This window comes from Carassius auratus, chromosome 2 (assembly GCF_003368295.1).
Source record: "Carassius auratus strain Wakin chromosome 2, ASM336829v1, whole genome shotgun sequence".
Classification (NCBI taxonomy): domain Eukaryota; kingdom Metazoa; phylum Chordata; class Actinopteri; order Cypriniformes; family Cyprinidae; genus Carassius; species Carassius auratus.
The window spans coordinates 8763045-8789241 of record NC_039244.1 but is presented as its reverse complement, the minus strand read 5'-3'; the positions used below and the strand labels follow the sequence as shown (position 1 = coordinate 8789241).

Genomic DNA, 26197 nt, shown 5'->3' with positions numbered 1-26197 from the left:
ACTCAACTTTGTTAGTTGTTTAAGCTCAGACAGGTAGGCTTTAGTTGTGTTGGTGCCACAGGTTTCAGTGTACACACTTGCAAGACTCTGGATGTGATGAACTATTTCAGGATTTCCATGACAAGATCTGTGTTGAGGTAAAGGAAGAGACTCTAAAGCTGCCATGACAGAACCATGTTCAAGTTCAACTACTGTCTTTCCACAGTATGAGGACTGAGCATCAGTTATTGTATTGTATACAATAACTTGTATACAGAATGATAAATTGTATTATTTAAACAACAATAAAAAATACAACAACAAATGTGTGTGTGCGTTATCAGTGTATGTGTATTACTTGATGAATTAAAGATCACCAGTTCTGTCCATTCAGTTCACGTTGCTGAGCTAAGATTAGTGTTCAAATTCACAGGAAGTAAAGTTCCTTTAGGTTCAATATCAAGCAAAGTTCTAGAAGGAGAGATCCATAGGTTGTGATTGTACAGTCCTACCAAAGTGCTGGATTCAAAGGCACTTCGCACAAATCAATTGAAGATCACCAAATTCAAGCTGGGTGGCTCGCCATCTTCTATCCAGAAGAGAGAATTCAAGGGAAAAACCAAAAACCTGGCCTGCATAAAAACAGGCACATATGTATCATTCACATAGTCTGTCATGAGCATTAACACCAAATGCACATAAATACAGAATTACAATAACTCCGTTGCTGAATTCACTTAGCAACGACAAAAAAATGATACATATGTATTTAAAATTAATGAAAATAAATTATTAAGTCCAAATAATTCCTTTCAAGATAATTAAACAAAACAAATTGTTATATGTTTCCTATGAACATCATCAGACATACTGCAATTGTAAATTACATCTCTGTAATATAGTGACTAGCATCTTGCCGTTGCACAACGTGTTACCATACAAATAACACACAATTTCTCAGTAATCACATACAGTTCAAGGAAATTAACCTTATCAACAGTTAAGTATAACAAAAACATGAAATAACGTCTTCAATCCTATATATGGTTTATAAATCAGTACTCACCGAGATTCAATGAATGTTTTTCCATTACCAAAAAAAAACAACAAAAATGCAGATAACGATTCTTCTGCACCTCTTTCTTGTGCATATGCTCCTTTTCAACTCTTTTAACCAATAACAATGACAATTTCGCCAAGTTTAAGCAGCTTAATTGTTCACGGCTCATAATCTTCGTCTCAATCTCCCACTGCACTCTCTCACACCCATTCTGTGTATATAGCAGGGTGGAGCTTGAAATATTTAACCAATCACAAATACCTGTTCAGGACTGCTCAACAATTGCTAGGCTAGGTTTTATGCAGAATTATGATTGGAGGAATATAATAAGTGACAATATAATATAATATAATATAATAAATGATTAACCTTAGAAATGATAAAAGTTACATTCCTATTAGAACTTCTTATGGGGGTTACACACAGTTTGTCATAATTTGTATGTATTTTTCGGTACAAGAGCAAAAAGAAGCAAATTCGGTGTACAAGCGTTTTGAGATGCCTTTCCTGAACACCAGAACACCGCGGTACTGAATTGGGCTCTATCACATCCTTTTGTTTGTTAAAAACTACGATAAGTATTTGTTTGTTCATGTGCAGGAGGGACTGTCCGTGATACGCATCTCTCTCTCTCTCTCCGCACCGAACACAGCGCGCGAGTAACTAGCTTCTCGGTTCAACATTTCCGCGTCTTGTGTTTGGATGCTTGATACCGATTGTTAGCGACAGCCTTGAGCAAGCTACTAAATGCACCATCTTCGAGCCATAGATCAAGGTACATTTTCCCATTGTGATAGTCAGGATGATTTCAATTAAGCCAAGCAGTGACTCAGTATAATACAGTATGTTCGGAGTTCGCGCGGGGTTCTATGAAAGTCCTTCTGACAAGTCTGTATGCTGCCACATGGACCTTGTAGTTCTGGAACGCTGTGATACCAGTGTAATACCACCCAGATTCCTCATACAGAACTACAACAGGCGAAACAAATGAATGCCATTGCCCCTGCGAGCTCATTTTGATGGAAGAACAAATTAATGGACTAGCGTATCAATTTAAGACGTGGCTAAATGTTTTTTTATGACCTTGTATGGAAAATCCGGACATTTTTATGACTTTTTATGGCCTTAAATTTTTATTGTTAAATTTATGAATTTTTATGGCCCCGCGGAAACCCTGCATTCAGCTACTAACGACTTTGTACCGTTCCAGACAAGTTACGCCAAACTTTCTGAGCGCAAGGAATTGTAACTAGATTATTTATTTTATTGCAACGTTACTTTGACCTAAACTCATTTTTTCAACGTGTACCACTTGCATAAACACTGCATCCGTAGGCAGTATTATTCGTAGGGGCTGTCATCGTTGTTGTTTCGCGTGCTGTGTGACCTCGGAACTCGGAGTACATCTATCTAGTACGAGACACGAGTTCACGGCTGGGAAGTCACGGGTTTGATTGGCGTTCCAGTGCACTTTCACGGGTTTAAGTTTGGAAAAACATGGGTTACGGGTTGCCTGGAATGCGGCATCATACTAGGCTGAGGCTACTTTTCCTCGACTTCTCCCCAACGCGACGTCATCACTGAGTTGCGTAAAAAACCTGTTAACACCAAAAATAGGTCTTTAAGACCATTTTTGAGAAATTAAAAAAATTATTTCACTTGAAGATTTTAGAAAACGTAACTGTTTCTGTGCATTCTAAAATATATGTATAATTGAAATGTCATTGATTTCCATATCTCTTAGTTTTTCCAACAAGTTGCTTTCTTTGTCTATTATATGCCTCACATGTCACGGAAAAGAAGACTGGATGCAAGTGCAAGTTAATATCTCTTTAATGAGAGCTTTCCACAGAAGAGTCAGATATGCAGGAGAAGACAAGACAAACTAGCAGCAGGAGAGATGGCAACACAGGGACCTTGATGGGCGCTGGTGTTCGTGGTGAGTGGAGTCCGTGAAGTGACCGTGGCTGAAGTGATGAACGAGGTAATCCAGAACGAATATCCAAAGAAACAAACCGGCAACAGGAAACAGCGACGAGAGTTCCAGAGCAGGAACAACTACATGGGGGACACAACAACACCAGGACTCCAAACAACGATCTGACAAACATGAGACGAAAGACAAGGCGTTAATATAGGCAAGATGTAATAAGCCGCAGCTGCCGCTGATCAGTAATCAGCGGCGACGCCCACACAGAACAATCAGGTGATACACCCCGCAACCTACACACAGACAACAAGATAACACTATGTATCAATGAACCGTGACATCACAATGTAAAAGCACATGTTCAACAGTTTCTGTTATTCCACAGTAATTGCAGCTATCTGACTCACTTTTTCCTATTAAATGCAATGAAATATTAAGATTAGAGTGTCCTAAACGGATCTTGGTTATGCACTGTAATTAGCCCGGATTTTATATCTAATTAACAATTCAATTACAGCATACTTAAATTATTTAATTTTGAATGCATTACTATAAAAATGTAAGTGAATTATACTACCTTTGTGAACATATTTGAATATGTGGAAAACTTTAAGCTTAAAGGTGCCATGTGCAAAAATTAAGGTAAAAATATCCCAAAAATGACCTACACGCATCAAAAGAATGAGAAGAAATAAGGGCGATGATGTCATTAAAAAAATGTCAAGTTATAGTGCTGCAGAGATATCAACCTTAATTAGCATTAACATTACTAGCCCCGGCCCGACAGATGCCGTAATACCAGTTTCGGCCATGGGAGGCGGTATGCGGGCAACATAACCACCATCCAACCTGCAATACACGAATAACTCGCACGGCTTGTGGGCGTACTTGAACCTGATGTAAATCGTGTGGAAAGTACAGCCCACTACTTCATTTCAGTTCAGGGAAGAGAGCTCCACCCGCTACAGGGAAACAACTGCACTCGGAATCACAAATCAAATCCGATAAGAAAAGGAGCCGAACCAGAGTAAACATCGGCACTGCTTTCCATCGCTGGAGACAACTGATGGACCTGAAAGAAATGAGGCTCGACTCCGAACTTGCAACATTTCTTTTGGATTGGTAAGTTAGATGCTGTTAGTTTGTTTTATATGTTTGTGTATTTTTTTCGGGAAGTTATAACATGTATCGAAGGCTGTTCGATAAACGTGCTAATGTTAGCGATGGCTAACTGTAGCTGCGTTTGATAACTTACCCATTTGTTTATATCATAACTAACCTGCTCTGTTGTAACAGATATGCAGGTCATCGATTCATGGGTTGAATTCAGGCATATAAAATGAAACCTTTCTAAACGAAATGCCTGGCCTGGCGCAAGCCTGGCTGGATTTAATTTATTTACGATACCCGTGCGAGCCTCAAAGGAGAAACGAAACACATTCCACAACACACACACACATAAGCACACACACACACAAACAAACCTTTCTTAACGGTCTTTACCTTCATCATTTTATTAATAAGATGTATTTTGAATAGGGTTGTGTATTGCATAAAAATGGTTAATCCTGTGTAAATGGTTAAAGTTGCTGAATTGTAAATGGGAAATGTTTTTGGAATGAATGTTCTCAAATAGAACCATGGGTTGTAACCCTACCCCTGACCAGCTCATAAAACTTGGAGTATCTGCAGTTTATATCGTGTGTTAATCAAACTTTAAATGTGTGTAATTCTGCATTTGAATTCTGAATTCTGCATTTGAATGTTTTGATCCTTTATATATGTTATTTTTCATATCTATTTAATCGTCATGCTTTGACGGACTCACTTATATAAAGCAAATTAATCAATAATGTATTATTCTTGAATTACGAACTTGCTAGAATATCACTGCTGAAATCTGATAGGCCCTAATTTATTAGGGTGGGTGTTTCCACAGAGACAAAGGAACTTTTTCCCGCTTCAGATCGCGGACGTTCATTGGTTGTTCACGCGAACAGAGGCGTGAACCATTTCAAGCCATAAAATCTGACCCAGGAAGTTCCTCTCTCTCTCACTCTTAGTTCCTCTTCGCTCTTGCCTTTTTTCTCTGACCCTGCTCGTCCTTCTGCGCGGCTTCGGTTCGCTCTCCTATCGCCGTCCCTCTCAGCACGGCGGGCCTATTCGCCTCTCCACACGAGGAAGACAAATTCCGAAACATTGCTTTGTTGGACCTTTCAAATACCGCGTGTTTCCGCAGCAACCCCGGAAGACACGACAGAACAGAACCACGCTTACGCTGTTCAAAACGCACGCTGGTCCCTAAAGACCACGCTCACGCTGCACCAGCGCACAAAGCATCACAAGAGACACCTGCAAGTATCATTTTCTATGGAGATTTAAATGCTGCTTAAAGTTTGTCTATGATTTGATTCGTTGTTGTCTTTCAATGTTTACTGTCTGTGAGTTTGCATAACTGAGCTTATTCTGTGATCGCTCTCTCTCTCTCGCCTTTCTCTCATCCTTTCTCTCTCATTCATTCTCTCTCTCTCTCTCCCTCTCCCTTATTTGGATTCCGTTATGTCTTGTACAAAGTTTACTGTCAGTATTGTCGTAAGCGTATTTACTCTGTGTGATTTGTAGTTTGATGTATTATTAGTTCAATTATTAAAACCGAATATATATTCATGATTGCCTCTGAACTGCTCACATTACGAGTCAATGAAGTGTCTGATCTTTAGCTACATGCTGTTTACTTGAGTAACTAAATTCATCATAATGATAGGATAATGTTTTCATGGCCATAGAATATTTTTCCTTGAATTATAAGAAGTGATAACTTTATTGAAAATTGATAAGTTAATCTTACGGCCATTTGCTGGACAAACCACTGTTTGATTTGCGGTAATTTACAGTAAGAGATATCACCGTAATTGATATGAAGAATGGAATATTGACATATTAATGAGTAAATTACAGTGCCCTGTAATGAGTTATTGATATAAGCAATTGAGCTATTTTTCATCTTCAATAATTTTAGTGTAACTGTCATATGAGATATATATTAATCATAATAAGCCTAATAAGAGGACGTTTTGCCTCCAGAGTAACGTTGGGTGATGTCAAGTGATTTTGAAACATGACATCTTCAAGCTACTCCCCTTCACCTTTACCAGTGAATATGTTCATATTCGTTTTGTTCATATTACATTTTGAGTTGTATATACACATTATTTGAATTAAATTAATTTGACAGACAGCATTCTGACAACATCATTGGTCAACATCAGACAGCTACGGATAGAGAATTACACGGATATAGTATAAAATTGTTAGGTTTAAAAAGATTGCAGATTATATTTATTAAATGATGAGATGTTCTCTGCGTATTACAAGCAGACGTTGATTCCACGTTGATTTTTGGTTGTAAAGGTCAGTATCAGTCATCGATCAAATTTAGATGTTGAATCAAGGTTCACTATTTGGTCGTACCATCAGAATGTTATTCAGTGGAAAATAAAGCATCGATTCAACGTCAAAATCAAGTTGACTCATCAACCGACACAGCCGACACATCTTATCGAAATCATAACGTCGAATATATGTTGAAACTTGATCAGAGGAATCGGAGATCTGTGAGTGCACTCTCACAGAAAGAAAAAGAGTAACTAAATGTATTTGTCATTATTTTATATAGCCTCGTGGGTTGTCCATCTGCCACTGAATATTATAGGCTAAGTTACCTAAAGTTTGAAGTGTATTTTTTTTTTTTTTTTCTTAAGGAAACAAGCGGTGAGAAAACAAATAAAGAGTGCAAGTGTTAGAGGGTCAAGTCAACTATTAGGTCTCATAGTATACACCAGTGGTTTTCAACCTGTGGTCCGTGACCCACTAGGGGGTATTGCAGGTGGGCCCCCAATTCCTATTAAGAGAAATATCAATATCAATAATCTGGCCCTAATTATCCCGAAAATTATACTAAGACAAAATCTTGAGTAGTTATTATCTGATAAACATTAAAAACTGTCTGCGGAGGTTGAGTCCTCATGCAACCAGCTGCTCATTTGCTGCAGCATCTTTTTTCTAAGTTCTAAAAAAATATCGTAGGTGGCTAGGCTCGAATTTAGATATTCATTTATCTAATTAATCTATATGCACAAAGACAATACAACCTTTTTGTCCCCTTTTTGTTTTAAATCTTGATGAAGAGAGCGCAAGTTGCTGCAGCTGCGAGGAGGACAGTGATGCACGCGTACAGTGATTCACAGTTTGCATCACTGTGTACAAAAAATAAGTTTAAGCTTATTAGCGTTAGCATTACAGAAAGGTCTGATTTACGCACTGTTACAACAGTGATTGTTTTTTTTCTTTTTACAATGACATTTGAGTTCATGATTTCTCATCTAGTCACCCTATTCAAAGGGTATTTTTTCAAAATCCTTTTCCACATTTTATTTATGTTCAGTAGCTCTTTCTAGCTCAAGCAAATCCACAAACTAATAAAAGGATTTATTATTTTTTATAAGGTCGTCTGTTGACTGCTGTATATAAAACCCCTTCAATATAGTTGTTGTTACCTCAGCGGATGAGGGGAGTCATAAAAAAAAAAAAAATATATATATATATATATATATATATATATATATATATATATATATATATATATATATATATATATATATATATATATACATATGTATATATGTATATATATATATTTGCATCACTGTGTACAAAAAATAAGTTTAAGCTTATTAGCGTTAGCATTACAGAAAGGTCTGATTTACGCACTGTTACAACAGTGATTGTTTTTTTTCTTTTTACAATGACATTTGAGTTCATGATTTCTCATCTAGTCACCCTATTCAAAGGGTATTTTTTCAAAATCCTTTTCCACATTTTATTTATGTTCAGTAGCTCTTTCTAGCTCAAGCAAATCCACAAACTAATAAAAGGATTTATTATTTTTTATAAGGTCGTCTGTTGACTGCTGTATATAAAACCCCTACAATATAGTTGTTGTTACCTCAGCGGATGAGGGGAGTCATCAAAAAAAAAAAAAAAAAAAAAAAAAATTTTTTTATATATATATATGTATATATATATATATATATATATATATATATATATATATATATACATATATATATATATATATACATATGTATATATGTATATATATATATATATATATATATATATATATATATATATATATATATATATATATATATATATGTATGTATATATATATATATATATGTATGTATATATAAAATAATGCAGGAGTGCGATGCTTTAAGTGGCCCAAAAGAGGTGCCGGTACTCTATTATAGCCTATATATATATATATATATATATATATATATATATATATATATATATATATATGTATATATATATATATATATATATATATATGTATATATATATATATATATATATATATATATATATATATATATATAGGCTATAATAGAGTACCGGCACCTCTTTTGGGCCACTTAAAGCATCGCACTCCTGCATTATTTTAATGTGCTTTCGCATTACATTAATGCACTCTCGCTGCTGCTTCTGCACCGCTTATGCAAACTCTATACGCACTGCAAACGGAGTATGTGTGAACCTGTATAATGTATAACAAAACTATTTCAACACCTGAGGAACCACTACAATTAATGAGCTCTATGAACAATGCATGGCAAAAAAGAAAAAAAAAGTCCATGGACACGGGATTTATTCATTTATATTTTTTTGCCATAAGTCTAGAAATGTTGTTACACCTTTACTATAGTGATTATATTGACTTAAATCGAAATCACAAAATTGATCAAAGAAATCACGATAGATTATTATTCTTATTTTTTATATTGCACAAACATACACTAATGTTATGCTTACCAATTTCTGAAATAATATTACAATTTAAAATAGCAGTTTTCGGTGAAATGTAATTTATTTCTGTGATGTGCAGCTGTATTTTCATCATCATTACTCCAGTCTTCAGTCAAGTCAAGTCACCGTTATTTATATAGAGCTTTAAACAAAATACATTGCGTCAAAGCAACTGAACAACATTCATTAGGAAAACAGTGTGTCAATAATGCAAAAATGATAGTTAAAGGCAGTTTATCATTGAATTCAGTGATGTCATCTCTGATCAGTTAAAGGGTTAGTTCACCCAGATAGCAAATTTATGTAATTAATAACTTACCCTCATGTTGTTTCAAACCCGTAAAACCTCCGTTTATCTTTGGAACACAGTTTAAGATATTTTAGATTTAGTCCGAGAGCTCTCAGTCCCTCCTTTGAAGCTGTGTGTACGGTATACTATCCATGTCCAGAAAGGTAAGAAAAACATCATCAAAGTAGTCCATGTGACATCAAAGGGTCGGTTAGAATTTTTTGAAGCATCGAAAATACATTTTGGTCCAAAAATAGCAAAAACGACGACTTTATTCAGCATTGTCTTCTCTTCCTTGTCTGTTGTGAGAGAGAGTTCAAAACAAAGCAGCTGGATATCCAGTTCGCGAACGAATCATTCAGTTCACCAAATCGAACTGAATCGTTTTAAATTGTTCGCATCTCTAATACGCATTCATCCACAAATGACTTAAGCTGTTAACTTTTTTAATGTGGCTGACACTCCTTCTGAGTTCAAACAAACCAATATCCCGGAGTAATGCATGCACTCAAACAGACTGTACTGCTGTGAAGAGAGAACTGAAGATGAACACCGAGCCAAGCCAGATGGTGTTACCTTTCACTGTTATGCTGATGATACTCAGCTCTATATTTCTTCGTGGCCCAGTGAAACACACCAATTTGAAAAACTAATGGAATGCATAGTCGATATAAAAAAACTGAATGACGAGTAATTTCTTATTGCTAAATTCTGAAAAAACAGAGGTGTTAATTATAGGACCTAAAAACTCTGCTTGTAATAACCTAGAACACTGTCTAAGACTTGATGGTTGCTCTGTCAATTCTTCGTCATCAGTTAGGAACCTAGGTGTGCTATGGTGTTTCCTGATGATATCTCCCAAGGGTAACATATAAAGCGTGAAGAGTAGCGGCCCTAGTACTGAGCCTTGAGGTACTCCATACTGCACTTGTGATCGATATGATACATCGTCATTCACTGCTACGAACTGATCATATAAGTACGATTTAAACCATGCTAATGCACTTCCATTAATGCCAACAAAGTGTTCCAATAGTGTTCCAGTGATCCAATAAAGTGTTCCAGTGATCCAATAAAACTAATAGAGAGTTACACCCACGATTAGATGATAAGAGCAGATCATCTGTAACTCTAAGGTGAGCAGTTTCAGTAGTATGATACAGTCTAAATCCTGACTGGAAATCCTCACATATACAATTTTTCTCTAGGAAGGAATATAATTGTGAGGATACCACCTTTTCAAGTATCTTGGACAGAAAAGGGAGATTCAGTGTCACATGATCTTCAGAAATCATTCTTATATGATGATTTACTGCTCATAAACATTTCTGATTATTGACAATGTTGAAAACAGTTGTGCTGCTCAACATATGAATGTTTGTGTGTGTGTGTGTCTATATATGAGTGAGAGAATTCTTTGATAAATAGAAATTTCTTCTTGACACTCACGTTTGATTAATTTAATGTGTCCTTGCTGAATAAAAATCTGAATTTCTTTTTTTTACCATTTAGAAGTTTGGGGTCTATATAACAATCAAGCTTTAAAATAAATAAATACATTTATTTTACACAATTATAAAACAGCTGGTTTTTAACATTTATATTTATCAGAAGTGTTTCTTTGGCAAAAAGTAGCATATTATTATGGTTTCTGGAGGATCATATGACTCTAAAGACTTAAGTAATGATGCTGAAAAATCAGCTTTGATCTAACAAGCCATGCTGCTCTCACAGTACACACCTTGATCTCACACAGCCAAAAATACATTGTGGACCATAGAGGAAACTGACAACACAGAGACAGAAGACGACAGAGAAGGTCACTTCTGGTATGAAACAAGTTTTCAGCTTTCAAATTTGGCCCCCTTTTTTTCTTTCTTTTTTTTTTTTTAAAGATATTCAAACAATAAATACTGTTTTGTGCTGTTTTAATGTGTTACAGATCGCTGTAGCGCCTCAGTTCAAGCAGCACACATGAACCAACTGATTCATATTTAGTTAAAGCACAAAATAAAAGATGTCACACATCTTCATACAACATTTTCAAGTTTAAGTCAACTGAAGTTAATTTCTTCTCCTGTCTACCGTATTTTCTGCACCATAAGGCGCACCGGATAATAAGGCACAGTCTCAAAACAGTGAGTTTAGTTGAACTTTATTCTACTATTTAACAATACACTCACATTATTCTTTAATCAATCTTCTCCCACAAATCCATCAAAGTCCTCATCTTCTGTGTCTGAATTGAACCGCTGGGCAACAGCGTTTGAACAGCTTTCGCTAATGTAGTGTGTATGTAGTGTACGTATTCCCTGTGTCAGCAGGAAATGGTCCGACAGTCAATCAAGCGGAGCGTTTACCAAAGTCGCCCAACAACATTTTTACAGATTTTTGAGAAAATGTAAGGCTCTTAGGTGCGCTTTATAGTGCGGACAATACGGTAATTTGTTTGTCAGGCAAGATGGCAGTATTGGCGTTATGATAGGTCAGATCACCTGTCAATCAAGCTCACTGTGAACGTTCAATTACATTTTAACATATTCACAGAGAAAACATCTCATAATGTTTCACTTCTGTTAAATCTGATGAAAGAAATCAGAGAGAGGATCCGGGGTGGGTTGTCTCCGAAAATTTTATTGATGAGGGTCATAAAAGCCATCTGTTCTGGACACCTGTTTGTACACCCCCTCCCCTCCCTGTACACCCCGGTGACCTAAATATGAACTTATGAACCTAAGAAGGAATTTCGGTGAGGGAGGGGAACATGTGTTGGGATCTATGTGTTTTTTTTGTTTTAACTCTGAAAAGGGTGAAATCATGAAAATGGTATAAGGGAAGTTTTTATTAAGGTTTTAAGTACACAGTGCATTTCAAGAAAAAGGTTATAAACACATACGAGATGGAAACGATGTAATGATCGCTTTCGTAGTTGGAAAAGTGTAAAACGTTGTTAAAGTTGTAACAAATTAAATAAAAAGAAAACTAGGTTACTGGTTATTTATCTAAAACAACCAAACAAGTCAAAAACTATCAGATATGTTTTCGTTGAGCAACACGTGAAAAAGATGTGAGAGCTTGTAGCATTACAATTTAAAAAGGTGTAAAACGTTGCTAAAGTTGTTACAAATTAAATAAAAAGAAAACTAGGTTACTGGTTATTTATCTAAAACAACCAAACAAGTCAAAAACTATCAGATATGTTTTCATTAAGCAACACGTGAAAAAGATGTGAGAGCTTGTAGCATTACAATTTAAAAAGGTATTTTGTTACCAGCTAGAAAAGAAAGAAAACTAGGTTACAGAGTTTTTATAGGATGTATACCTTGCCTCAAACTGAAAAAAGAAATGAATGTAAAGAAACGATACAAACCAGAAAACTTGGCGTTTGTCACAATGTTAGAAAAAGTTAAAACAAATGAAAAAAAAGATGGTAGGCATTTACGCTGATTTAAAATAAAATCCATCAGACAAGATACTTGTCAAATCTATGTTGTACTTTACCACTAACTTCCATTTTAAAAATCGAGACTGTTACTGACAGAGAGTTAGACGAAAGAAAAAAAAGATCCTCCGGCAGAGTTTGCGAAACCTTCGGTAAAACAACCTCACAGCACCGCAGACACACTCAGAATGAGGCTTGGGAATGCTCCGGAAATAAACCACGCTTCCAGTGCTAGAGAATGCCCCGCTGTAGGCGTGATAGCAGCATCAAATAGATTTAAATGTTAAAATAATTAAACTAAGTAGTTTTTAATAAATAGAAATTAGTCCTTAATTAGTGAAAACTTTATATCCATTTAAACATAAGATCAATTTGTACTTTTTAAATGATGTAGACCTATACGATTTTTATTTACTTTTAGTTTTTTTTTTTTTTTAAACAGCATTGAAAAAGCCTTATTTCTTTTTAATTTATTAAGTTAATTACTCTAATCTACGACTAGTCGAAATCTAGACTATCTCCGTGATAGATCTTTTATTTTTGTCAAGCTATGTCAATTAACACACAAACACACACACACACAAACACACTTTCCTTCTGGCAAGTTTGTGTCGCGTTATCTAGTAAATAAAACAGACATATGTAATTAAAAGTACTCGGTTTAACAATATAGCAGGAAAGAGATGTCATCTCAACCATCGAAACGCGAATGTGTCCGGCATCTGGTGTCTGTGTGATTACTGGCGCCTGCATATCAGTTAGACATCAAGCGGTTGTAAAAACATCTAACGGGTTTTGAAATGCTTGTAACTGGCTTGTGAAACTAACTAATTTCAGAGGGTGTTATATATATATAGGCTATCGTTAGTTTTATTTTAATTACATATCCTGGTGATTTTTCAAGCAGCAATGCAAACAGGTCATACAAACACGCGTACCTTGATTTTTTCAAGCCTCAATACACACACACATGCACACACACACATGTTTGTTTTTGTGAAAAGTGGGGACATCCCATAGGCGTAATGGTTTTTATAATGTAGAAACTATATTCTATCGCCCTTCACCAACCCCACCCCTAACCCTAACCCTCACAGGAAACTTTGTGCATTTTTACTTTCTCAAAAAAACTAATTCTGTATGATTTATAAGCGTTTTGAAAAATGGGGACATGGGACATCACCCTCTCCTTGTAATACCTGTGTCATACCCATGTCATTATACAGAGTTGTGTCCTGATATGTCACAAAAACATGCCAACACACACACAAATAAACAAAAAGTATAAATACACGTAAAATATACCCAAACATACAAATACAAGCACATGTACAAACAAGCCTGTAGAATATTACTTACAAACAATTTCACACACACACACACACACACACACACATTACATTTGATGTCTGACATTTTAATGTTTTTATCTCATCCACTACTTTCATTCCCTCTATGTGCGGGTATCCATACAAAATAAATATTTGTTTTTGCTTGTATTCTGAACAAACTCTGTAAAATGACTGACAAATTGTCTTGTCTAGTTGAAGATTCGCCACACTTTAAACTTGAAAGTGCTGAAAATGAGTCTGAACATATGAATACTTTTGGTATATTAACGTGTTCACCCCACTGAAGAGCCAAAAATATGGCAATCTGACGGATGATTAGATGTTCTTTTTGCTATTCTATGTCTAACCCCTTGAATATGTGTCCTGTTTCAGGAGCTTTAGATCCAACTGCGTATATGAGTTACTTTAAAACTAGGTTAGCCTATATGATCTTTATTTTTCATCTAAACAGTCCATGTTGTTTTTATTTTATTTTAATAAGCCCACTCACACTTTAGTAGGCTAAACTAAATCCTTTAATATGTCTTTTATTTTGTTAATATCAACTTCTGGCACGAAATTGTACATTCATAAATGTATGTTTTTCAAAACTCCCCACGTTTAGTGGCATTTAAAGAGGAATTTGTGATGTATTTGTAGACGTTAAAAGGAATGAAAAGTCCGAAAGATTTTTGTATTCTTCATTAGTGGACTTTGGTTTCTTAATGTGAAAATCTCTTACTCCCTTACTTTATCTTTATCTTTATTTTTATATAAAAAATAATTCTTAAGTGTTGTTTTATTTCTTTTACATTTATTTTGTTTTATGATGTACGATGTATGAGTGTGAATGAAAATTAAGTGTAATCTCAGACCATATTTGTAAATCTACCAGTAATGTGCGCCTTTATGTTTTTAATGTTTAAAGCATTGAATAAAAAATAGAAAAAAACACTGACTAACACTTTCTAACTGCTCCCTAATAACGTTGGTCGCAAAGGTTTAAATGTATGTTAAAAGAATTAAACAAAGTAAAGTTTTTTTTTAATAAAAACACATCACTTCTTATTTGATGAAAACATTCTACCTGGTTTTAATATTAGACCGATGTTTTTTACTTTAAAATTAGGTTAACCTATACGATTTTATTTTCCATCTCAACAAAAGTTCTTGTTTTATTTTATTTTAATAAGTCACTCACACATTCTTTGTGGTCTAAATCCTTTAATATGTATTTAACGTTGTCAATATTAACTTCTGGCATTGCTATATCGTTGCTATATCAGTTTAAACCCTGTAGACGCATACAAATATTAAACAGGAATGAATTCAAGATGGGCTTTTCTTGCCAAAGAAACTTTAACAACATTACAGGAAAAGCTAAATATTTCATCTCAAGTAGTGCATAGAAACGTGTCTGGTGTCTGACATCTGATGTCTTTGTGTTTACTGTTACGTGTCAGCGAAGATTGAAGAAGAAGAACTCAACAGTAATCTAATTAGTTTTCTGGGGTTCTGGTGTTATAAATGGTGTGCTTCAGGTCAGCTGAAGTAAAAAAAAAAAAAAATTGTGTGTATTCAGTGATCAAAGGGTGACAATTTCAACTTTATGGCTTAGGCCTGTGACCGCGAGGTTAGCTGAAAGTTCATTTACTGGTCAAAAGGATGTGAAATCTTTTAACAAGTCAGACCATATAGGAAGATGTAGTTTAATTTGAGTTAATTTAGTTTATTTTAGTTACATTTATAATTTTTATTAACCCCTAGATCTTTCAACCTCAACATAAATGTACTGAGAATGCAAACAAGTACACAAACACAACCATACAATCACAAACACACACACACACACACACACACACACACAAACGTTAACATACAGAAAACATGAACATGCAAACTAAATAAATACTAATATACACTCAAACAAGTACAAAAATACACAAACAAACAAAATAGGTCACAAACACGAACATATCTATATAAGATTGAAAATGAGATGTCATAAGTTTTCTTTGAAACCAAAAGTGTTTATTGCTACAAATGTCTCAAAGAAATGTATACAATAGACTAGACGTCCTTTCTCACTTTCCAAATGGTGTTGTTAACCCAACCTGATCTCAAAGAAATGCGTGAAATGAACACGAGCCCTTAATCCCGATATACGTGGTGGTGGCACGGAATGTGTTGAAATTACGTGTCGGGACCACGGAAACAACACACATACAAAGTCAATGAAGCTAATTTGTCGTGGTGGACACACGGATTCCCTGGTTCAACAACGTCACACAGTGGGCGGCGGTAAATGTTGTTTTCTAGTTTAGGAAACGTCCTCCTTTTATAATTTATTATATTGAATTTGTTGCTATTTTTGTTGTCTAAATAACAGTAAATTATTTGTTATTTAACTATCGATTTATAGATGGAGTAGTTTTAAAGAATTGCCCGAGGCAGTGTTAAATAGATTGTTCCCTTTACGTTATTAAACCCTTTACGATAATTTATGATTTTCAAATGAATTTTCTGTCATAGCATCGAATATTATTAATAATTATTCTTACGAATCAGAAAACTTTCAGTGGTTACCGCGGCAACGGTACGTCACGTTACGCACCGTGACCCACGCTTCTTACCCATAATCACTTTTACCACTCATTTCACCCGCCAATTGACTACAGTAAGTATCTCAACTCAATGGGTGTTTGTTTGTTTGTTAAAAAGCACGCAACACCTTTGCTGTTATTTCTTTAGTTGTAGTCAACCCTGGAGATTAGGTTGAATTTGTTACTGTTGCATTCTCATTTACACGGCTACCCGCCGCTATCCAGCCAAATGACAGCTGTTCCCGGCACAGCTGGATTGTGGCACTGCTAACCGCTGCTACCAAAATCAGTTTAAACTCATGTATTTGTCCATGTGTTGTGAAGACAACAATTAACAACGAGTTGTTGCAGTGGTTAATGTTTTATTCAAAGTGCGAAGTAAATGTCAGAAGTGTAACTAAGGGGAATTACCAGAATCAGGGATGGACTGGAATAAAAAAGTGGACCTGGAGTCTTTCCAGAGGATTTGACTGCTCAGTGCGACTTAATGTCATATACCTGATATAATCAATGCACAATTAAATAGAGAGATATAGATAGAATAACCTGTAACACTATGGTGCCATACTTTTGTAAGACTTTGCCATTTCAGAAGACACTGAAATCATCATGACATAATTGAGGGTAATTGTTACTTTAGTTATGTGTGACATTGAGAAGACAGAGCAGTGGATATTCTGAGAAGCATTTTACGCAACAGGACAGAAAAAGACCACTGTTTCCATTATTTGTAGGCCTAAATAAAAATAGATTTGTGTATGTACTTACTTGTGTCAAGTGACTGTGGTACAAATCTGACATTTGTACGGTAAGGATTGATTTGTATTTTGATATGATATTTGTGCGTAGTGGTTGTGATTGATTAATATTTATATTCACTCTGTCCTAACAATTACGAAATGCTCATTTACTACAAAGGCTATTCTAATAATCTTTTGCTTTTTCCTGTTTTACAGCTTTATTGCAACACTTTTTGCCTTCACCAACACACACATATATACACACACGCACACAAATCAAAACAACGGCACTTTTAAAAGCCACACTCTCTCTCTCTCTCTCTCTTTCTCACTTGTCTCTTTCGATCACTCTCTTTTTCTTATTGCCTCCCTCCCTCTTTTAATCACTCTTTTAATCTAGCTATCTCACTCCCAGCTATTTCTGTTCAGCAATGGCTGGAGGATCACAAAAAAAGACCTGCCCAAACTGTGGGGAAAAAATATACTGCGGACTTAAAATTTGTTCGTTTTGCAAACATCCACAACCCCAACATGTCAGACTTCAGAAAAAGATGGAAAAATTTAAAAGTCAGCAGAAGCAGTGGTTGGCATCCATGAAAAAAAATAAAATAAAGTCCCACGTTCTTGATGATGCTGCCATTCTGGTATGTAGATTTCCGATCATCTCATTTACCAAAAGTGTTTTATTATTTTGACATAAGCAAATAAATGTATTGGTATAATAACTGGTATAATATATTGCCTCATACATCCACACTATTAATAAGAATACAATTCATGTTTACTGGTTTTTCCAAACTATTATGTCAATGGAGTTGAAACTCATAAAACTTCTCACATTTATCTACCCAAAGATTATGTAAAAACCATAGTTTGATTGTTTGTAGATGTTTTCTAGCTTTGATGTAACTTCAGATCAAGCTTGAGGACAAATTCAGCTGTAAACTACAGTTTTGTGTATATTGATCTCTCTACCTCTCTGTTCCAGCTTGAGAAGTTGTATACCCTTGGCATGAAGCCCCTGCTGCTGATTGCACATCCTCCTAAGATGGTGACAGGGACTCACACGTACCAGACTAAAATAATGCTGCCAGTGCATGCCCAACTTAGCACATCCGCTAAGACATGCTTAGAGAATGTGAATGCCATCTACAAATTGATGGTTGAAGGTGAGATTGCATTTATTTAACCTTATTTATTAAATTAATTCTCTATCAATTGAACAATTTTTGGTGTTGTCCTGTACTTTTCCAAACATCAAAGACTAGAAATTCCGATCTGGCTGTAGCCTAGCTGAAACTTAGAGTAATTTTAAAGAGCTGGTATTGTGGAAAACAAGGACAAAAAATGCTTTGGGATGATGGCAGGGGTCACATGTGCTTTAAAATACCTCACTTCTATCTCCTTGGTAGTTTTAAGTTATTCAAACTTTTGAAATCTGCAGTGGGAGCACTTTTTTCAGTCTGAACTTTTTAATGAGTCACACTCACTGTCAAATCAAATATGCTGGAAGCTCTAGTACAAGACCACCAGCAGACTTATGTAGTCACAGTTTGCATTTCAGCCAGATGACAAGCAAAGCAGGACACTGGATGTGTGCTAAAGCTAAATTAGTGACCTCCAGATAAATCCAATCAATAAAAATGTCAGTACTTGGATGATGTAAATTAATGCAACTGTATTGTTTTGACTGGGCCTAAACACTCAGCTGGGAAGCTAGCGCAAATGGGAAACAGGACTTCCTGTGGTTTTTCATAAAGTAAAAGCCGCGACTCTGACTCTGTAGTAACGTAGCAACCAGGTTACATTGCTGTCTCCATCTCTCTCCTCTGTGATCTGTCTCTGTCAAGCAGGTATGTGTGTCTGAGCTACACACACACACTTATAGCAGACCTATATTAAAAGCTGACGGTGGCTTCGGCTTTATTCACACAAAATCCGCCAATGTGGCTCCTTCCAACAGGGGCCAACTTTGAATCATGTGTTTACAAACCGCAAGAAACAATCCTACTCATTTTGCCCTTTATGACTAACTTGTGTTTATGTTAATGTATTTTTTAAAAACAATGGTACCTAGTCAAAATAAATCTACTACTTGTGCCACTGCAAATAGAGATTGGAGATTGGAAGTACCTAACTGAGACCACAACCAGTGTTGGGAAAGTTACTCCGAAATTGTTACTCCTCCTGTAAAAATGATAATATTACTTTACTTATTACAGGGAATTAAAAGTTACTTGTTATGTTACTTGTCCGCCCATTTCTAAAAAGTGACAGATAACCTGTTTAGTCTGCTTATTTTAGAAATTAGTAGTAGTAGCCCTTTATTGTCACTAGTCACAAGTACCAGTGAAATTAGCCATCAAATTAATCCACTTTACTGGAACAATAATTAACATTAGGAGTCAACAATCAGCCAATCTTTACATATTGCTGCTTCTCCAACCAGGTGATGCCATACAGAGAAGCAATGTGCATATTTAAGAATAATAAAGTCTCTCCCAACTAATAGATATCTAATGCTATTTAACTAATATCATATTGATAAGAGCAGCATGGAGTATGTTTTTTTTTTTTTTTTACAAAACATATAACATTTCCTAACATCCCTGGCTGAAATAAAAAATAAAGCAACTCAACCCCGACTTTTGAACTAATGTTTTTCTGCTCCTGTATTTATAAGAGCAGTATTCAGTGTTTTTACAGTAGATTAAACTTTGCTTAATGCTACTCTCCCGACGAGTGCTTGCATCACTGGCAGCAGCCTCCTACCGGTCAGCGCCGGTGTTTCTTTTTATATGTTTTAGATGGCGGTGCTTCAATAAATTAGATTTAGAATTGTTGGCGGTTGTAGACCTTTATTGTAGGTTGTAGAAGTTTACAATGGATAACAATGTTCTTTGCATCTTAGACTGTGACACAATAATGGCGATACTTTACAGCTGTTGAAAGAACACATATCCAACCGATTCTCCATTTTTCCTTGACTCCTCTGCCCTATGCCTTTCAGAATCCTGTGGGTATAATCACATTCACTAAGTCCACCTTTTTTTAACCGTTAGGGTTGATTTGGGGTTGCATTTATTTTCACTTTGGGCTAATTGCATATTATATATTATATTTGTGTGTGTTCCATGTCCATTTATAGGTTGGACAAGACTCAACCCAGACCAACTGCCTCAAGAAGACGAGGAGAACTTCATTCTAAATTTGGTGCCATGTGATCCACCCATCCAAGAACCAGCACACCAGGCTCCACCCATCCAAGAACCAGCACACCAGGCTCCACCCATCCAGGAACCAGCACACCAGGCTCCACCCATCCAGGAACCAGCACACCAGGCTCCACCCATCCAGGAACCAGCACACCAGGCTCCACCCATCCAAGAACCAGCACACCAGGCTCCACCCATCCAGGAACCAGCACACCAGGCTCCACCCATCCAGGAACAAGCACACCAGGCTCCACCCATCCAGGAACCAGCACACCAGGCTCCACCCATCCAAGAAGCAGCACACCAGGCTCCACCCATCCAGGAACCAGCACACCAGGCTCCACCCATCCAGGAACCAGCACACCAGGCTCTTTCCAGCCACACACCACCACACACAGTTCCACCCAACCAGGAACCAGCACACCAGGTCTCAGCTGTGCAGCCAACACTGCGGGGTCCACAGCAACGTAAAAGACTGCAAAAAATCAAAGGTCTGTTTTAGTCTATGCACAGACATTTTTCCCCCTGCATAATTATCTTGAAGTTAATGTAATTTTTGTAAACCCTCCAAACATTATTTATTTATTATGGATCTGATCCAGAATTGCAATTATACTGTATGCCTAGATAATATATTATTTTATTGTTTTTTTAAATAATAATTTAATTGATGGTTCTTTACACATCCCTGCTTCATGTAATTAGAGAGCTGCAAAGTTAAAGTCCCAGTGTAAAGAATACCAGTGTAAAAGATATCTGCCTTTGTGGCAAGCGATGGAAAATGTAAACATCCCATTAGGAAACACAACATAAAGAAGCAATGGCAAAAAAAAAGATTTTGAATAGAACCATGTGCAGCCTTTGATACTCCTGTGGTTCTTAAATCTCACTAGGACGAGCTAAATGTGCTAATGACAAACAGTGGAAAAAATGCATACATGTGTGGATTGTAAATTGATTCCTCCACAAAAAGTACAACAAATATTGTGGACATTGGTGCAAATAATATATTCCTTACAATTACAGATTGTCCTCACAATCGGCTTGAAATGTTCCCAGTCCGTGAAATAATAAAGACAAGGAAAAGAAAGGTAGGACAATGACTAACTGGACGAAAGTGTTTCCTTTCAATTAGTTAAATAATGCTATTGGAATTGTCATTAACCTTAATTAATTTAAATTTCACTTTAAATGCAGCAACAAATATGTGATTAAGAACAATGGGTCTCATTCACTAAATATGCGTAGGCACAGATTTTTGCGTGAAATGTGCTTACGGACGTTTTCACGAATAAATCATGATTCATCAAAAACTTTCATACTAAAATTTATCCTAAATGTACGAAAAGATTCAAGAACAACTTATACCACACGTACGCAATAATCACCGGGGCCTTATAAGCATGTGTTAAGAACCCTATATAATTAGATGTTATTGATAAATTATAATTAGGCTACAGTTCCAATTTTATATATATATATATATTAGAGGTCCAAACAACAATCACCTGATCTATCCTTATATAAATGGTGATTAATGTGTCTCATCTTCTGTTTAGAGGCATGGCACACTTGGTACTGCTTGAAGACATCGTGGCGCGTCTTTAGAGAGCGCACTGTGCGCACAGATATGTTCGCAGAGAGTGACGAATGGCTGTTCAGTCGCTTTAGGTTGCCCAGAGAAGTCCTCATTAATTTATGCAACTCAATGGAACCACACCTAAGCCACATCACCAACCACTCTCACCCTATACCACCTTATTTTCAAGCCTGTGTAATAACCCATGCTTCTATTTTACCTGTGCCCATTATGCCAGTGGATACACTTATAAATAACAAATTTTTCCTGGCTTCCACCTCAGACAGCAATACCTCACGTTCATTATCGTTAAAGTTATTTTTCTTTGTCTTTTGTTTAGGTGCCATAATTTTCTTTCTCTGTACAAGTGCCTTGTTGTGGAAACCCCTTATATAGAGCTGGTTTGGGCGTGAATTATGCTAATTACTGACCTTGTGCACGCGGGCGCTCATTTAGAAGACTCCAAATTCACTAACAGAAGAACGAGTTTAAGAACAAGCTCATGTGCGTACGCACGTGTTGTGAAGTAGGCGGAAAGTTCTCGTGAGAAGTTCAAATGTGCGTATAAATAAGAAAATTGTACGCAAAAATTAGTGAATGAGACCTATTGCTTTTATCGCTTTTATTATTTATTCAAAAAAAAAAACATTACCCCTAAAGACACCCACCTCCCTCCACCCTAAAAAAATACAAAGGAAACACTGGATGACATTCTATGACTGTGGCTCCTCAGTCCTGTCCATGATAAGATAAAATGCGTCAGTAATAAAAATCAAAAGTACAACATTTACTATTTGTTAAAATGTAAGTTATGATCACTCAAAGACAACCCGCAGAGCTACTATTTGTGTAAGACAAGTCTAAAATAAACTTCTGAAAAATACCTATACCTACCCTTTTGACTTGCTGAAGCGGTAATGTTTTCGGTTCCCATCAGAGCAGACAGCCAACATGTCTGGATAACATGCTGGACACTCAAAATGATGGACCTGGCACATATCCTCTTCTTTGTATTGACAGAAGGTAAACTCAAAAAAGCTTCGCTGAAATGTATCAGCACAGATACTACCTGTCTGTATATTAAGAAATGATCGGGTTAGGATTTTTTGAATTAATGCCCACAATTAAATATTAGGTATAAAGTAATATAATTTTGTTTGTTATACGTTTCAGTGATATTCAGGCAGATTTACCCTTCCAGCTTGAACAGATCTGTGCTCCAACATTTTCAGGAAGGCCTGCCTGGACATGGCTGGTGCCGTCACCTTCATATGTTCAAACGAGGTGAAGACATCAAACTTGTACAGGGTCTGGCAGCTGGTGCTAGCTGGCCAGTACCGATAAATGAGCAGGTCTTTCAACTCGGGAGTCCACTCTGCAGAGCATGATGAACAGGATTTCCGAGGCAAGCAGACATCGTATCGTCCTGTGAACAAGTAAATATGCTGTAGTAAAGACTAAAATAATTTCAGTAATCAAACTGCAACAGATTGCCTTCTATACAGAGATACAAATTTATGATATATTAGCTATTTGACATGGCATTTGGGCAACGCTTTGCTAGTTCTAGTACAATAAGGCACAAAAAAGAGGGCTTTCAGAACAACATACCATTGATGGTGACCACAGAAATATGCTTCCCTGGAGTGATTGTGAAGTCATGTGTGCATTCACAAATTGACCTTGGTGCAGGAACAGGCAGTTGACATACTGCAAAACAGAAAGAAGTTATGAAGGCCATATTTACAGCTTTTCCTCAGTCCCTTAGATGCATTTCTCAAAACGCTAAGCTCATTTTCAAAACAGTGCTTTAAAACACAACCATTAATCAAAACTGGCCACACCACTATACCAACTGTAATTGTCACTATGTAAATGCTTAGACACATTTATTAAGATGCAATTGACTTAGCTGGTCAAAGATATGCTGGTCAGAACTGTCAAAACCAATCATACTTTTGTTATTCAGCTACTAAATTTCACACTTGCACTTTTTGAGAATAATCTTAGAATGAGATTAGCATTTTAGAAAAAAATGTCTAAGCCATTTAGAAACACTGTTAAATATAAACGTGTCAATCTACAAAAACATTTGGGGAATTACACTATAAGTATGAGACAATTTGAAATAATAATAATTTTAACATACTTTGTTCACAAAACTGAGGCTGGCCATTTTCATTCAGCACCACAGCAGTTGTAGGGGGAATGGGCTCAAGAAATCCATGGAACACAGCCTCTCTGTCATGGAAGATATTTCTCTTGTGGGCCTCCATGTCACAGGTAGCACAGAGGTACTCCATGTCCAGTGGTACACAGTCCAGGCACCTAATCACAGCTTCTACAGCACAGCATCTGTGACAATTTTGGACGGATACTCTCTCGGCTGAGAGCTTTGCATCAAAAAGCATAGGCCTAGCAGTTTTCATTCTCACATCTGTGAGAAGCTGCCTTTGTTCCCAAGCAGAAACCATTCTGTCTGTTCCCTCCGGAACCTGGTCTGCAGTTATAGTGTCCCTTAACTCTTGGAGTCTTGTTTCTAAAAAAACAAAAATATACATTCACTTGTCCTTAAAAGGTCTGTACTCATGATTATGATCACACACGAGTATATATCACAAGTATATATCAGGGAACACATGTTAGGTAAAAACTGTTAGCCTGAATGCACTGTAAGTCACTCTGGATAAAAGCGTCTGCTAAATGCATAAATTTAATTAAATTTAATATATCAGTTATACTGTGAGTCTGTAATGGAACTGACCAAACATAATGCTTGATTATAATTAAATAAATGGTGGGAATTGGAAAAACTGTAGTGGACTGTTACTACTGTACCACTCAGTATCCTCACCAAGACTTGCCAACTCTTGATCTTCTATCTGAAGGCCTTCCTCATGCACTGGATCCCTTCTTCTGGATTGAGAAGCAGCTGCAGAGACAGTCATTTTACTTCAATATAATCATAACTGATCAATATAACATGAAACCAATTCATTTCAAAATGAAAATATTGGAGTGGAGGCAGGGGAACTAAGCAAAAGGTATTAAAACACAACACAAGTAAGGATTATCAGTCACATGCTCTTCAAATATCTTATACTTTAGTGAGAAAAATTTTCACAAACATTGCAACACCATTTTTTCAAAGTAGTATTTGACTCTCATTTTATAATACGTGTAACCACCAAAACACTATTTAATGAATTATCTTTATTCTTAGATACAGTAATCGTGTTTTAGTAAAGAACAAACCTGATGCAGAGCAGTGTGTTTCCCGACGTTTCTCACGCCTGCCTGTGACCAGTGGATTAGTGAGGGATCTCTTCCTGCTTTTTCTCATTTTTCTTTGGGGAAAGGCAGGGTTTTTCTTGGCCATGGCAGCCTATATATTTGCAGAGCACTTATACCAGCAGCACTTATAATTGTGCATTATTCAGTAGTTGCATAAAAGGGTCTTACTAACCCTTTTCATCACTATAAACAGCAATAGCAATTAGTATTTTCAGACTTAGGTATTTGCTTCTCATGACAAGCCTTACCCTGGCATCATGGAGATAAGCATCACTAATCAATGCTGCCATGTGGATCCTGGCATCATTGGGATCATCAAAGACCCTGACGTCAGAATTTAGGGACATCACATACAAATAGAAACAATACACAAAAAAAAAAAAAAAAAAAAAAAAAAAAAAACAAGATGAAGAAATAGAGAAAGAGAGTGATCGAAAGAGACAAGTGAGAAAGAGAGAGAGAGAGAGAGAGAGAGAGAGAGAGAGAGTGTGGCTCTTAAAAGTGCCGTTGTTTTGATTTGTGTGCGTGTGTGTATATATGTGTGTGTTGGTGAAGGCAAAAAGTGTTGCAATAAAGCTGTAAAACAGGAAAAAGCAAAAGATTATTAGAATAGCCTTTGTAGTAAATGAGCATTTCTTAATTGTTAGGACAGAGTGAATATAAATATTAATCAATCACAACCACTACGCACAAATATCATATCAAAATACAAATCAATCCTTACCGTACAAATGTCAGATTTGTACCACAGTCACTTGACACAAGCAAGTACATACACAAATCTATTTTTATTTAGGCCTACAAATAATGGAAACAGTGGTCTTTTTCTGTCCTGTTGCGTAAAATGCTTCTCAGAATATC

At 36.2% G+C, this 26197-nt stretch overlaps 1 protein-coding gene across 2 annotated transcripts; it reads right to left on the bottom strand.

Moving 5' to 3' along the window:
- Positions 1 to 220: 220 nt before the first annotated feature.
- LOC113114897 (uncharacterized) lies at positions 221 to 25719 on the bottom strand. 2 transcript variants are annotated; one of them, XM_026281986.1, is made up of 8 exons: positions 25585 to 25719; positions 25298 to 25427; positions 24897 to 24974; positions 24192 to 24581; positions 23654 to 23752; positions 23236 to 23468; positions 22937 to 23115; positions 221 to 611 (listed from the first exon to the last, which is right to left on the bottom strand). In XM_026281986.1, the coding sequence occupies exons 1-8, from the start codon at positions 25681 to 25683 to the stop codon at positions 587 to 589; spliced, it is 1233 nt and encodes a 410-aa protein (XP_026137771.1). In that variant the 5' UTR covers positions 25684 to 25719; the 3' UTR covers positions 221 to 586. The 2 variants fall into 2 exon arrangements, with proteins under 2 accessions (XP_026137771.1, XP_026137781.1); XM_026281996.1 differs by lacking the exon at positions 221 to 611 and having other exon boundaries at positions 23008 to 23115; positions 23209 to 23468.
- Between the last annotated feature and the right edge of the window lie 478 nt (positions 25720 to 26197).

What these genes read in the sequence shown, in the direction of transcription:
- LOC113114897 (XM_026281986.1), bottom strand. Translation starts at nt 25,683, where the DNA reads ATGTCCCTAAATTCTGACGTCAGGGTCTTTGATGATCCCAATGATGCC. An exon ending in AACACACTGCTCTGCATCAG is followed by an intron (nt 24,975 to 25,297) that starts GTTTGTTCTTTA and finishes CTGTCTCTGCAG; the next exon opens with CTGCTTCTCAATCCAGAAGA. An exon ending in GCCTCAGTTTTGTGAACAAA is followed by an intron (nt 23,753 to 24,191) that starts GTATGTTAAAAT and finishes TCTGTTTTGCAG; the next exon opens with TATGTCAACTGCCTGTTCCT.